The sequence below is a fragment of the Ambystoma mexicanum genome, chromosome 11, assembly GCF_040938575.1.
Source record: "Ambystoma mexicanum isolate Mex_15411 chromosome 11, UKY_AmexF1_1, whole genome shotgun sequence".
Classification (NCBI taxonomy): Eukaryota; Metazoa; Chordata; class Amphibia; order Caudata; family Ambystomatidae; genus Ambystoma; species Ambystoma mexicanum.
In genome coordinates this window covers 1,258,148,716-1,258,164,044 of record NC_090934.1, presented here as the reverse complement: position 1 = coordinate 1,258,164,044, position 15,329 = coordinate 1,258,148,716, and the positions used below count along the sequence as shown (strand labels likewise).

Sequence of the window (15,329 nt, the reverse complement as noted above, 5' to 3'; positions counted from 1 at the left end):
TTGGGCTTTACTAAGAACAAACCAGAGTGGCAAAGGCTACCACAGACTGAAAGCAGTAAGAAAGAACTGTACCAAGCAATACCTAGAGAAAGGAGTAATTCTCCTGGTTCTGAACTAGGGGTTTTGATAAAGACGCCAGAGGAAGGGAGTTTTTCCTCCTGGCCTTGTGGTGAACTGAATCCAGCAACACCAGGAGAAGGGAGTTATTCTCCTGTTACAGACGCAGGAGATGTGTTAAAGATGCCAGGGGAAGGGGGTAATTTCCCTTGGAATTGTTATGAATTGTACTAAGTAATTCCAGGGGAAGAGAGCCATTCCCCCTGGTTTTAATGGAAACTGTATAGTTCTACACTAGTAGAAGGGAGACATTCTACTGGATGTGAAATTGCATAAAGCCTGGGTGAAAGCCAAGGGAGGGGAGTCATTCCCACTTGCATTTCTGTTGTAAGAGAACACTATTTTTGACACTGTTCAGAAGCAAGAGAAGGGGGGCATTCTCCTAAAGAAGGAACTTTCTGTTTATTTTTTGCCGTAGTGTTAGGGATAGAAGAAAAATGAAACACTGGAGATTAGGTATGTTGCGCCAGTAGATGGTTTATTGATTTGAGTTTTATTTCAATGCTTGCTTGAGAGTATTGAGTTGTAAGAAAGAAAATAAGTTGTTGGCTGATTGAATAAAAGTACTCCAAAGTCCCAAATGTTTCAACTCTTTTGATTCATAGAGCTTTTTCTCCTGTTGTGCCTCTATTGTATTTTCATAGAGGTATTGGTTCTGAAATTGTTTGTCCCCAAATTGATTCTCCTATTGTGCCTCTACTGTGTTTCATAGAGGTGTTGATTGGCTAACCTCTACTGTTTGTTCATAGAGGTATTGATTAGCTGTAGGTTTTGAGTCCTTCACAGTTACCACATTGTTGATTATCTTTGAAATTCAAGAGAGTAATTGAATTGCTGAAAATAGTCTGTGTTCTTTACATCCTAATGCAACAAGTTTAAATTTCTCTGATTAATCTCAAGAGTCCTGTCAAAAGTCCTTGACACATGTTTCCCCATTGTTGTTTGCAACGGTTCTTCATAAGGTTTTTTGGAATTATTTGTACATGTATCTCAAAGAGGCTACTTTCCCTGGTTGCTTGTTGGGACCTACCACCAATTGCTGCAGTGATAGACTGTCCATGCCCGCCAAGAACGAAGTTACTGTAAGGTTAGTAACGGCATCGGCACAGAGATTAAAATCCCCCATTACACACGTGTAGAAACAAACCAGATACCACCCCAAAGAAAGATCTTTCAAAAACTGGCACACTAAAAGAATGGGGGCGTTAGACAATCAGGAAAGCAAATACAATGGAAGGGCTGATTACAATCCTTGTCAGTATAGCCTCCATCTCAGCATCTCCTACCAGAGGTAAAAGGCTGCACATAAAACTGTCTTTAAATATCAAGGCAACTCTTCCACCAGGGTGAGATCCACCACGATCTAGGTGAGAATGTGAAATATGTCTGGGTCCGAGGATGCAGACAGCCAAGTCTCCATTATACACATCTCAGAGATGATCCCGGGCCTGGGGATACTGGAGGAAGTTGTGGATGTGTGTGCAGTATAGCGTTGGCCAAAGGTGAGTCATTACTGCATAGTGAAAGTCAGAAAAAGCATGGTCAGTGAAAAAGGCGTGAATAAGGAAGAGAAACAGGAGAGAAGTCCTCTCATCATCAAGGTAAGAGGCTAGACAGCCCTTTTTGAATCTCCTCTTGGTCAGTAACAAAGAGGGTGCAAGGGGAGTAGAGGATGGGGGACAGAGAAGTTAAAGGATGATGGAGTGAACTACGTGAAAGATGTCCATGAGGAGGTCATAGGAGGAGAACAAAGTCGAGAGAAAAACTGGTCAAGAGAGTTTCTTTTTTTTTTTTTTGTTTATTAACCCAATTAGGGCTTTTTACAAAATCGATGGTCCATGATGAGCTGTCTTTTGTCTTGCCAAGGCTACTCAAGACACCACTCTGAGTTCTGAAGGTCGAGTTAGAGGTCGCCAGACGACGAGCTTAGAGAAGGGCCAAGGGCGCTTGCTTTTATAAGGGCTACTTCTAAGAATTTGGCGGCCGTTCTAGACCATCTTGTGGAGTCGCCAGCAATCAGTCGGAACCATATGGTTTCTTTGTCAAGTGCCGCAGGGCAAGTAATGAGTGGTGCCAGGTAAGCCTGTCTCTCTGTCGATAGTGCTGGGCAAGAGGTGAGGAGATGGCGAACTGTCTCTACTTGATCGACTTTGCTGCAAATGCAGCAATTTGATGCTGCCGAGAGGGCTCTGGTGGCCAAAACTTCTCTGGTGTGAAGTAGATTTAAACAGGCCCGCAAGAATAGTTTTCTCAGTTTTCTCTCGGGGAAATTTTCACAATATCTGAGTGGAACCTTTAGGCAATTGTGAGTGGGTGGCAGGTCTTGTAGTGATTTATACTGGAGTATTGTTTCGTTAGTGTTTATCCAATCTTGCTGCGAGAGTTTTAACTTTACTCGTCCAGGATTTAAGATGAGGAAGTCCTTGTTACAGTGGACTTCTTCCAGCTTTCCTTCGAGTTTTTTTGCCCATTTCATTAGGGGTATGCACGACCCTTTGTTCAGTTCTGCTTCTACTACTCGAAAGATCGGAAGAGTGTCGGGAGTCCGTATCTTTCTATAGAGTAGAGTTGCACTTTGCAGTACTGCCGAGGCTAGTGATAGCAAGCCAAGGTCGCGACGAATTGCTGGCATGGGAGCTGAATTTGGGAGACCCAGAACCGATTTCCACAAAAAACCTTCTAGCCGGGTCCAAAAATCTTTGGTTAAATTTAGATTGGCTGCCATGCCGTATTTTATTGCAGGGACTACCTTTGTTTTGTAAAACTGTAGTACCGGCGTCCATGAAAACTTGCCGAATTTTCTGTCCACTGCTCGAGTTTGGGCTGTCAAGTTTCTCATCTTTGCCCATAGTGAGGCTTGAAGTGAGCTTTCGTTCAGTGAATTGTCTAGCTGCACGCCCAGGTATTTGAATTCGTAGACCACTTCAATTTTCATTTTTTCCAGGAACCAGCTTGGACTTGTCTTGCTCTTCTTTGCACTTTTTGAAAAGGACAAGATTTTCGTTTTGATTTTATTGATTTGGAGGTTGTTATCTTCCATGTATTTCGACAAGTTTGCTAGTTGCCTCTGCAGGCCAATCACAATCTGGTCCATCAGTATTAGGTCATCTGCATAACAGAGTCTAGAGACTTTCGAGATGCCAACTTGAGGTGGAAAGGATGTTAGTGTTTTTTCCGATTCTTGAAAGTCCCCAATAAAGGCAATAAACAGGGCTGGGGCTAAGGGGCAGCCCTGTTTTACACCGCGTTCTGTGATGATCTGATCTGAGAGAGACCCTTGTTGGTTTAAAGGGACTCTAAGCAATGTTGTTGCGTGAAGTGCTATTATAGGGGCAAGAATCGGGGCCAGACATTTCCAGGTGGATAACTTGCGCCACAGTTTTTACCGATCTACTAAGTCAAAGGCCTGGGAAAGGTCCACCATTGCCATGTGAACCGTTTGGCGCTCCCCTCTTCACCTTTGCTTTGATGAAGTTCAAGATTAGGAGGTTGATTGCAGTCTGTTTGGAAGATATCGGCTGCCGGGGAGGAGCTGGCCCAGCCCTTGAAGTGGTGTAGTAGCAGTGTCGCAAAGATCTTTCCTATGATATCAAGTAGGACTATGGGTCTGTAGTTGGCTGGGATACCTCTGTCGCCTTTTTAGAAAATTGGCACCAGTACTGCCTCTGTCCAGGTTTTTGGAATTTGTTTGATTTTTTGGCACTGGTTGAATATTTCACCAATAGCTTGCGCCCATGCTAGTGGGTATTTCTTGAGGTCGATGTTAGTCAGACTGTCTGGCCCCGGGGCCCTTGAAGATTTTAGATTCTTGATCACTTCAATAATGTCCTGAATAGATGACAAGAGGATCCATGAAGAGTTTGGCAGTGCTATTCGTGATGGAGATGAGGTGGAGGGGCATCGGTACAGCTCTGTAATATGCTGGATCCATTTTTGTTCGGGTACACAGTTTGAGAGCGAATTTGCCTTTTGTCCATTTATTGATTTTAGTAGTGACCATAAATCACAAGTGTTTCTTGAGGCCAAAGTATGGAGCATTGCTTCAGCATCGTTCTGGTACATTTGCAGTCGGAGCTGTTCTAGCCACAATTTATAGGACTTACATCCAGAGAGATATGTGGTCCAGGCTTCCGGGGAGTCTGTTCTTACTGCCATTTTCTTTAGTTTGTTCACTCTCTGTCTTTTAGTCGCCACTTCTTTATTGAACGAGTGAGTGTGCGTAGGCTGACCAGAATTTTTGCCTGTAAAATTCACTTTGTGGGGGTCTAGAAGAGAGACGTACTCCGGTCGTCTGTCACTCTTCCCATCGTTTGCTAGAGCAAATTTCGTGGACATATTGGACGTGAAAGATCTGACATTGTCAGATGATAGGCATAGTCTGTTTTGTTGCAAATTTTAATCAATGTCCGTTGTATACAGGGATCTTGTCACAGCTGTCCCGTTCCATGACATTTTGAGAAGATTGTGATTGCTTTCCTTTGTTTTTATGATTACAAAATCGCTGAAGTGGGGTATCAGCCCTTCTGTGATAAATATGTAGTCGAGAGTGGCGGCCGAACTAAGCCTTTCCCACATTGGAATTTGCATTCTCTTGTCTTGGAGGGATGACACGTTATGAAAGTTTCTTGTTTTCATTAGCAGGCACCATGCCTCGTCCATCAGCGAGGTAGCCGTTGAATCGTCTCTCGTTTTTTCCTCGCATTTGGCGTTCAAGTCGCCGCAGATTATAATGTTTGGCACTTTCCGGTCTACCGTCAGGTCGTCGATTAAGTTGGTGACCATTGTACAGAATTCTGTGATGCTTTTTTTGTCCGGGTTCCAGTACAAATTTATTACCGCCAGTTCCGAGTTTATCCAGGCACCTCTGGCTTGATCTTGGTGGAACCATGAGGTCAGCGTAGTTAGCATTCCATATCCCTCTGCTATCTTTTCCTTAGGTGTAATCCCGCAACCCAGGCGGATTGCCGTCAATACACCTCCAGAGGGACGGCCTAAAATGGACTTAGATGCTGGAGAGGCTTCTATTGCGTAGCCGTCCATGGACGGCTTTTGAACCAGCCATGTTTCTTGGAGGCATATCAACTCAAATGTGCTCAAATTTACGTCGCTTGGTGTAGTCAGATGCCAATACCCCCTCGCGTTCCAAGATGCCATATGTAGGGTGCTCTTTGTTCGGAGATTTTGAGGTCCGGCAAGACGCTTCTCTGTAGTGCTAGAGCCCTGTATTTGTTGCTATTTCTTTTGATTTCTAGCAAAGGTGTCCGCGATCCATCTCCATGGTTTGAGTGCAGCTGGCGGACTCGGTTCTCTTCTGGACCTAACCTCTCTTATGTTTTCCGCTCTGGGCTCTCTTTGGTCTTTTCTCTCTTTACTTTTTTGGGTTTTTGATGCGTCATGATTTCTCCCTGAGCTGGTCTTTACTGGAGTTGTTTGGTTGATCTGCCACCCCCGTTCTTTGCCTTTTTTGGGTTTGGTCTTCTAGGGGTCTTCTGTGTGTGTCTTTCTCTGTGTCGCTCCATGTCCTGACTCGAGACTTCCCTTTTGTCTCGGTTTCTGTTTGATTTGTCCTTCGTTGGCTTCTGGAGCTGATGCAGTTTTAGACCCAGTTGGTGAAGGTCTTTTATTACTTCTGGGGTGAGCGCCATCGCTGCCTTACTTCTTACATGGAGGTAGGCTTTTGCTCTGTGTTCACGATGGTAAGGTTCGACCAGTATTAAGTCGTCCGATCTTAATTTGCGGAGCTTATCTACTTTCCCCAGTCTATTTAAGACTGTTCTGCGATTCAATACCAGATAACTGTCCTTAGCCGAAATTTGTTCCAGCTTAAAGAGTAGCGCCCCTTCCAGTTTCCTGTCTTTTTTTTAGACAGCCTCCAGGAATCGTCTGGGCTCTCTCAAAGAGGGGAGTTGTGCTCTGTTGGCGTGATATGTTCTACTTTGTTTTGGCTCTTGTTCTCTTCTCGAATCATATTTAGATTTTTCCTTTGTATCCTTTAGGTTTCTTAGTGCCTCTAGGGCAGTGGTTGGAAAATTTGAGCGTGAGCGCTTGTCAGCGCTGCCCTGGGCACTTCGTTTTGCTTTATTTTTTCCCCTTCCTGAGTAGAATCAACTTCTTGAGGGGAGATTTGCGTCTTTTTTGATGGATCCCCACGTTTAGGCGGAGATGACTAGTCTATTTCCCTGGCGTCTGAATGCTGTGATATGTTCAGCAGGTCTGAGGACGAATTTGAATCAACACTTGTTCTGGATGTGCCTACCATTTCCGTCTGCTCCAAGTTTGTTGGCGTTGGGTTTTTGACTGTTTCCACCTGATTTGTTGAATTCACCGTCCCCCAGATAGAGCCCAATTGGGGCAGGCTTTTAATGAGGATTCTTCCGTGCATAAAAGCACAGACGATTTGGTGCAGTTTTTTCTCTTTTCTTTCGGCTTCCCACTGGGTAAGCACGTGGCCGGCGACGATGTCGGTGCCTTAACAGATTGAGATTTGATCTTTGAGGGCATTTTTGAGAAGTTAGGGGCCGCTTCTTTTTTCTTCTCAGTCTGTGTGGTCTGCGTGGCTTTTGGCATGAGTTCTGTGCTTTTGTGTGGAATGCCACATCTATTTTGAAGTTCTGTGAACAGTTTGTCCATTTTTTCTTCCAGTTTTGCGTGTATAGAATTCAAATTTCTTTCAGTAGCTGTTAGGTATCCTTCGACAAAAATCAACTTGTCCTTTAGCTCGCTGATCATTGATGTATTGTCTTTCAGGGCCTCATGTATAGATTCATACAGCTTTCTGAAAGGATTTAGGACAATTGAAAATGCTGACATCACCGACAAGTGATCTTTTATCTTTTTTGAGGGAGAGCATTTTCAGACGTATTTGATGTGTTAGTAGGGCATCTACTTTTAAGCGGGGTATTTGACTCTTTAGCGCCCTGTATTACCATAAATCTCTCGGAGAGCCTTCTTTCTGAGTTTGAGATATTGGGATAGGTCACCTGCGACGGATGTTCTGGCGTTTGGGTCGGATTTCCTTGGTTGTGTGGCCGAGTCCAAGCGTAATTTTCTGCTTGGTGATTGAAGCAGTAGTTTTGACTAGGGTTGCACTGGTCAAGTTTGGCAGACTTGGGGGGGGGGGGGGTCTTCGACGATTTTATTGGCAAAGCCTGATTCCCTTTCCAAGGCATCCTTCTGTCCTGTTTCTTGTTGCGGACCTTTTGGAGATACTGTTCCCTTTGGCTCTGAACTCGGCGACGTTGCAGCGCCTAGATTTTGGAATGGTGGGGCCATGTGAGTTCGCCCTTGGAGATTTGTGTCCGTTTTTCTGGCTTTGCTCAATGGTGAGTTATCTTGGATTGCCTCCAAGATTTCCGCGTCTGACAGCTCGGGCTCTTGGCCTAGTTTTCTTTTATGCTGCTTCAGAAAGTATTCTTTCAGAGTTGTTAGATTCGACGAGCTAGAGCAGCCTTTAGGGCCCCCGTGGGGCTTGAGAGTGTGTTTTTTCTGTTTCTTTAGCGCTGGTTTCCCCACTGTTAGATTCTGGCTTAAATTTCCGTTACTGAATAGAGTCTTTGGGGCCTGGTTTGATGTCTCGGGTACTTGTCCGCGCTGCTCGGTGTCACTCAGCTGGGCTTCGATCAAGACTAAGGGCGTGCCTACAGCCGGGTTTGAAACAGGAGCTCTGGGGGCTGTGTCCAGATCGAAGGCTGTAGGTTCACTCGCCACTTTTGTTGGCTGAGTAAGTTCTGTGTTAACTTGGGGGTCTTGGACCAGCACAGGGTCCATTGTACTAGCTGCTCCTGATTTAGTAGCTGCCTCAGACTCGTCCGGCTGTGCATTAGGCGCGAACACCTCGTTCTCCGATTCTGTGTCCCACAAATCGTTCGGGCTAGATTTTCGGATGGTAGGTTTGGGCCTGTGGTGATGCGCCCGCCTTGAGTGGCCTGCATGATGTACTTGGCTCCGGTGAATCTGGACTGTGGTCTTTGTGGGACCGGTGTCAGTTTGCTCGATCACGGCTGTCGTGGGGGCACCAGCCGGCGGGACCTTTAGGTTTTTCCCGACCTTCTGGTCTGTGACATTTAGCAGCCCTGTTGTGGGGTACGGGTGGGCCAAAGAGTCGAGATGATCGAGATGGTCACTCGTATCAGGGCTTATGTGCGGTTGGTTGGGTTTCGTCAAGCCCGGCCGTACAGATCCCTGCCGCGACCGTCCTCCAACAGTCTCCGGCGAGGAATCGCTCGTCGAAACGGTAATCGGGCCAGGTGTTGGAGACCGCGCCCTTCCTCCAGCAGGGCTGGGTGAATTGTTCGCACTAGCCACTGATGATGCAGCTGGAACGGCGTCAACAAACGCCCCTACCCGCCCAGTTTTCTTCGTCTGTCGAGATCTACAAGTAAGTTCAGGAGAAGAGGCGGGAGAGGGGACTGCGCCTGAGGAGTTGTTTAGCTGGGCTGTGGCCGTGACGGTGGAAGGAGTCGCTATCGACTGCCCTTTACCATTTTTCGGGGCCCTTTCAGTCACTTCTGTAAGATCTTGGTGTTCATGATGTAGCTCTTGGTGTGTTTTGCTACTTCGAAGACGTCGACTGATGTCATCCTCCGTGGGTGACAGTGGGGCCATGTGCGATGGGTGGCGAGCAGAAGGGTTAGGGGAGGAGTACCAAAGGATAATGCCTTACCTCGAGTCCAGCCCAACCCAACTCCCGACAAAAGACGCACTGCTCCACACACCGCACCGCGCTCCGCGCCTGGGCGATGTTTTTGTAGTAGAACGCAGAGAATCCACTGGAAAGCAAAAAAGGTCCGTGAAGAAAAGTCAAGTGCGACCAGCAGCGTCCTGTCCTCACTCCTCACAAGACACACTGCTCCACACACCTTTTTTCAAGACAGCCATAGAAGCACCGCTTCTAAATTCGTAGAAACTCTCAGAGCGTAGTCAGTAGTCAGAGAGTTTCAACAAGAGTGGGTAGTCTGGTCGTAGAAGGAGTAGAAAGAGTGATCAGATAGGAGGAAGTAAGTTCAAGGTGGATGGCTGCAGAGGGCTTAGGAATTTTAAAGTCTGCATGACCACAGGAGTGTTAGTGGGAAGTGACTCAAGGAGAAGGTTCGGGTCAGTGAAGAAGCAGTTTAGTATGAGGAGTCTTAGGGAGGTGTTAAATAGTGCCATATTTAAAAGAGGAGGAGGTGATGTCCAAAGCGGAGAGGTGGCAGTATTCAGTACCTTAATAATAAGGAACCCCACTCTACTGCCCTGCCCAACAAGTCTGGGAGAAAATAGAAGAGACAGTGTGGGGAGCCGCTAGTGTATGAGCGTCACAAGGAGAGAGCTGGATTTCTGTGATAACAAGATGTGAAAGTTGAGTGTTATAAGAGCCAAAGTGGTTAGTGATGTAGGTAGACCCGTTGTTGCCAAGGGATTGTGCATTACAGATGCCAAGGGAACGAATGTTAGGAAGTGGTGTTTACAGGGTGTGTTGTGCTAAGGGTGAGGGTGATAGATGAAGTTAGCGGTCCTGGGTGAATGGGAGCATTGGATTTGAGAGGTTTAGGGTGTGAGGAGGGAGGCGGGGAGTCGGAGGTAGGAGTTAGACGGAGTTGGGGCTGAAGGCTATGAGAGAAGGGAAGTAGAAGAGTGAGTACAAGGCCTAAGGAAGCAAAGTCAAGGTGCAGGATGGAGTGCAAAGGAAGTAGGCAAGTGAAGACACTGGAGGGAGAGGGTACGTGAATGAGCTTTAAAGGAAGGGAGAAGGAGGAACGACTGGCTGGGAAAGAGAATACAAACTCTAAGTTGGTCAAGAATTGGGCTATAAGTGACCAAAACATAGTTAGCAGGCCAAAACAGGAATGTCCCATAGTTCCTCAAGGTAATAACAGCTCTGCAGTGAATGATATGCCGTGGGTAGATGGATCCCTATATGTGAAAGTAGGGGAAGGCTAGAGTGTTTTTACCTAAAATCATTCCAGTGTATTCCTGCACTTGTGCACTGAATTGTGATCAAGTCTTGTCTTCTTTAAACCAAGGACGCTCAGCATCACTTTTGTTTAGTAAAAGCTGAGCTAGTAATTAAGATGTGGCCTTTGAATTTTATGGCCACATGGCCTCAAAGCTCAAATGCTAATCATGTAAATGATGAGAACATTAGAATACATGATGCTACCTATGCAAGTTCGGTTGTTCGATCAACATTCTGACACCCTCTTATTTTGTGATCTCATTTTACACTCATTTCTTTCCCATAATGCACTGGTTTAGTTGTGCTCTATTTACTTGCTGTAATCTATTCCAAGAAAACACACATCAGAAGTAAAAATGAAGCCATCCTTTCATGAATTCTTGTTGAAGTCTTCCACAGTTTACTTGAAAGCATAAGCTATCACTGTGGCGTACCTTTGATGCAAGAGGAAATGACATCACCAAGACCGGAAAATGAAGATCTGGAATCCAATCAAGATGATGAAGAAAGGTCTCAGACGGGGTATGGTCATGTTTTATGTGTTAAATTTAACGTGTGTACCATAGAGCCTCACTCCAATGTCCTGACCAATTATGTGACCTGACATTCAGATTCCAGTTTTCTGACTCCCACCCACACCAGATAACGTAATGATTTCTTCACAGTTCCCAATGCCCTTAGCCCATTCGAACCATATGCCACTTTTCCCCAGTAATCAGTACCCTGAGCTATATACATGAAGTTTCATGCTCTCTCCACGGAACTGATTGTATTCCTGTGTTCTAAGTGTTACAAGAAACCATTTTTAGATTTAGATTTACTTTTGAAAGAAAAAGGCGTTGTAAAAAAGACCAGCACAAACCTTCTGATAGTAACACCATATGTTCCTATAAGGTGTTGCAAACTAAAATCCTAGACATCGTTCATGAGCATAGATGTCCACAACCGTGCTTAATCTAAAATCTCAAGAAGAAGATAAACATAAGATCACAGCAAACATTTGAAGGTTATGCTTGCTGCATACCTTTGCAATCTGAGAGCCCTTGAACAGCAGCCAGCGCAAGCCCTAGTAAACCCAAGTTTCTGATAATTCAATCTCCTGGGTAGGAGTTGGGGAAGGACAGATTGATGTCATACACAAAAGATATTCCTTTTTATTTTCAGCTCTTTGACATCTGAAAAGGCGATTCCAACAGGAAAGAGCAGCAAGCGATCCATAATGGTGAGTTCAAGCCTTTCAGTACAGGCAGTGTCAGAGAGCTGTGTAATCTGCCGATAGGGTGTGTGTGTTGGGCAAGAGATGAGTGACCACGCTGAGCAGGGAATATTAAAGTTAGCTAGCACTTCTATTTATGATATGATAGTTTATTTATATAGCGCCTATACACAATGTGTTTCAAACCGCTTCAAGGCAAGGGAGGGAACAAGGGAAAATACAAGGACATTATTACAGGCAATGAACAGTAAGGATGTGAAATTAACGATCGTTCTCGGCCTGACGACATTTCAGATAGTGCTAATGCTAAGACATAGATAAGGAGGGGAGCGGGAGAGTGGGAAGGAAATGGAAACAGACAGGCGACTATCGTACTAGGCCTGACAACATTTCTGGTAGAGCCGGAGAAAAACAAAAGGTGAGGGAGAGGGGTGCAGAAAGGGAGGGGAGGAACAAAACAAGCGACCATCTTACTAGGCCTGACGACATTTCAGATAGTGCTAGTGCTAAGACATAGATAGGGAAGGGGGAGAGTGGGAAGGAAATGGAAACAGACAGGCGACTACCGTACTAGGCCTGACAATATTTCTGGTAGAGCCGGAGAAAAACAAAAGGTGAGGGAGAGGGGTGCAGAAAGGGAGGGGAGGAGCAAAACAAGTGACTATCTTACTAGGCCTGACGACATTTCAGATAGTGCTGGAGGGGGGGGACAAGTAAGGGGATGGGGGAGGAGACAGCCGAGGTTGCCATCATACTAGTTCCAGGGACAATTCTGATAGAGTAAGTGCATAGAAGAAAGTAAGGGGAGAGGGGAGGAGATAGGAAAAGGGAGAAAGGGAAAGGAGGAGAGAACAGAGTAAGCAGTTAAAGAGTGGAGAAGGAAGGTGATGGGAAAGGTTGATATAGAAATATTCAGTAGAACACAGAGATTGAACTTGGATATACAAAACTGGGACCCCAGGATTTTACAGAGTTGACATAGGAAATGGTGGTGCAGTTATAATGGGCCTCATTAGGACCCTGGCGGAGAGGGTATTACGCCAGCGTAGTGCATGGCGTACCTCTCCGCCATACTACGAGTTCCCGTAGCGCCATGGAGGTTTTCTCCGCCTGGTTTTACCAGGCGGAGAAAACCATGGCGCTACGGGACCTCGTTGTTAATTACGCCACCGTATTTTACGGTGGCGTAATTAACTCCTTCCCCACTCCCATTATACCCTATGGGGCAAGAATGGGAATGGGGAAGGGCAGAATGGGGATTGGGGATTTACCGCTCCGCCGAGGTCGGAATGGGGCGGTAAATCCGCCAACCCCCATGGCGCTATCGACGGCTTTCCGCCGTGCTTCGCGGTGCATTTAGCACCGCGAAATCCGCCTGGGTCCTAATGAGGCCCAATGTCAAGAGATTAAATATACAGGAAGATATAGTTACTGTAGTACATGCGTCAGGTTCTCAGAATGTTTTGAGCTCACTGCAGCAGATGAAGGCCTGGCTTGTCCTCTGGTTTATGCATGTCTATGAGGATGGTGTTCCCTGTAACGCTGGATTGAAGAATAGGGAACAGATGACACTTTTCATGTCAGTCCTCACTCAGTCAGACAGTTAATGTGTGAGTTGCCATCACACGCATCATCTTCCACTCCACTTTGAGGTCATTAAGCTTTAAACATCTGTCTTCATTCTGCTCCCCCAGGCAGGTTTTCCACAGGCCCTCAGGCAAGAGCGGGATCTGGGTAACGCTGCAGATACTGTAACACATGGTCCTGAGGATCAGTCAGGAATTATTTTCACACATCTCGATGATACGCACAACCGGCGGGTCCTGGATCGTGCAGTTAGCAGTGGACGGGTGCCCGGAGACTTGTATCAGGTGAGTGGAGGCATTTAGATTTGGAACATGCAAATGTTGAGAAAAAGGGCCTTAGTATTAGAAGAAGGGTGGGGGCATACAGTGTGGCCTGTGATACTTACATGTGACACTCTCTCCCTCAACCGTGACCCAAGGTGTTTTAGGAAACAATAGATAGAATCTCCAGGAGCCTTTATTGCCTGTGAGCCATTGAAAGGGCAGGAGAAGGAGGTAATAGTAGGCTTTGGGTAGCAAAGGGTGGCCTTGGAAGGGCCTGCCCAAAAAGAGGGCCTGCGTCCATTATCATGGGATGTAACTGTTACCCAATTGCTTGTGTTTATTTTTTATTACTTTGTGTTATTCATTATATTAAAAATGTAATTACCCTCTTCCTCCTCTCAGGAAACAAAAACACATTCTCTGTAGTTAATTTCCCACAGACTATAATAAAACGTTTGCACTGTGCTTTAATGATTCTGGTTTCCAGAGCTGTATAAACCTTCACATTTATTCACCTGATAGGCGAAACCCTAATGTGCCTGTATAGCACTTCTTGACAGTGGCTACTGCAGGGACTATTGTGAAGGAATGGCATGAGCTTCTGAGGGAAAAGCCAAGACTTTGACCTTATAGAAAACTCAGCAATCAGACAAATGACAGCGATGATCCCCAACATGTACCGCAGAGCACCATGCAATGTTGCTTGCCTTCCTGGAGCTGTCGCCTCTGGACTGCAGCCAGGGTAGGGGCCGCAACGGAGGATGCTTGGGAGGGGTGAGAAAGCAAGGGCAGGGAAAACTGAACAATGATACTGCATGAAGGCTAGCCAATGAGCCTGACTTTGCAGCCAGACATAAGATTGTATTTCTTATGAAGGCAGTGGGGGATTGCAATTAGTAGTATTTGCTGTTGGTGGTGAGAGAGTAATAGTCTGCTGCCTCTGCTGTATATGCAGGGGGTCTGCCACCTTTGGTTTTCAGATGTTTTGGACTAAGCTGCCATCAGCCCTAAACAGCATAGTCAATAGTGATGGATATGAAGTCATAGTCCAAAACATCTAGCGAGCCGCAGGCTGCAGACTGTGCTACTTTCCCAAAGGGTGGTTGCATGGGTTTACGCTGTGTCTGGGCCCTGGGAAGAGGTAGCTGAGGTGAACCTTAAGGCGGAGGCTTCGACTGGTCGTGTGAAGATCATCCTACTGTTGCTATTATCAGCATCTACAGAGATGGACCGGTTGCCCCACTATGCCTTGGCCATACGGTTGTACAATTCGTACAGAGCTAATGAGGGGGTAATTCAGGGGAGCCTGAGGGCCACAGAAGGCAGGCTTGGTGAGCCCCCTGAAGGCAAAGTTACTGCTGCTGTGATCATCAGTAAAAACCACTCACCTGGAAGGACCCCACTTTTAACCACTCCACAGTCTTTGTATGCATTGAGTATTGTGTCTGTCGCTGCATGAAGCTGGTGCTCAGTATTTGCAGCAACCACTGAGCCAATTTGCACCCATCCTTCTTAACTTCTCCCTTCTCCTGGTGCAGCTGCATTCACATAGGGGGTGATGGTGCTGTTCCCAGAAAAATGGAAAGAACATCATTTGCATATAAATTGCATTCATGTCAAAGTGTCCACAGTTAAAATATGCTGCACTTGGCTTTTATTGTACAATGAAGGTGCGTGTTTGTTTCCAACATGCATATTATTTATCTGAAAAGTTCCACAAAGATTGCAGTGTTCTTGTGAATAAATTGTCATCTTTTCATGTGTTGCCGGACCGGCAAGTGCATGATAGCCAATATAAGTGGCACACATGCCCAAGGTTGTTTCAAGTGAACATAGTGTTCCTCAGCTCTTAAATACATGATGGATGGCGTTTTTGTTTGGTGCTATCACACATATTTGGCAGAAATGGTGCATACTCTTTGAAGTGTTCTAGTGCAACAATTGTCATCGGTTGATACTTTGCCCTTCTGGCACATGGACACATTGGCACAATGCATGCCAACGTGTCCATGTTTAAAGAGTTTGCATACCTTTTGTTTATGTTCCTATGATATTGTTAATAATTGCCTCTTAACGTGCCAATGACGTCCCCCAAATACCAGGGGCTGGATGCCCCATCCCTCTGTAAAGTGTTCCTCAAATGCTGCAATTATTGACTCGTGTTTCTGGCCGCAGCTTTGTAAAATGGTTTATAATTCCTACTAAGTTT

The 15,329-nt window shown here is 45.9% G+C and overlaps 1 protein-coding gene across 1 annotated transcript in view; it reads left to right on the top strand.

Moving 5' to 3' along the window:
- The window catches only part of LOC138505132 (uncharacterized), a 398,539-nt gene that overhangs the window by 225,898 nt on the left and 157,312 nt on the right, over positions 1–15,329 (top strand). The window contains exons 10-12 of the mRNA XM_069625423.1: positions 10,444–10,576; positions 11,219–11,276; positions 12,965–13,141. Coding sequence (XP_069481524.1) covers positions 10,444–10,576; positions 11,219–11,276; positions 12,965–13,141 — 368 coding nt within the window. The remainder of the gene's footprint in view (positions 1–10,443; positions 10,577–11,218; positions 11,277–12,964; positions 13,142–15,329) is intronic.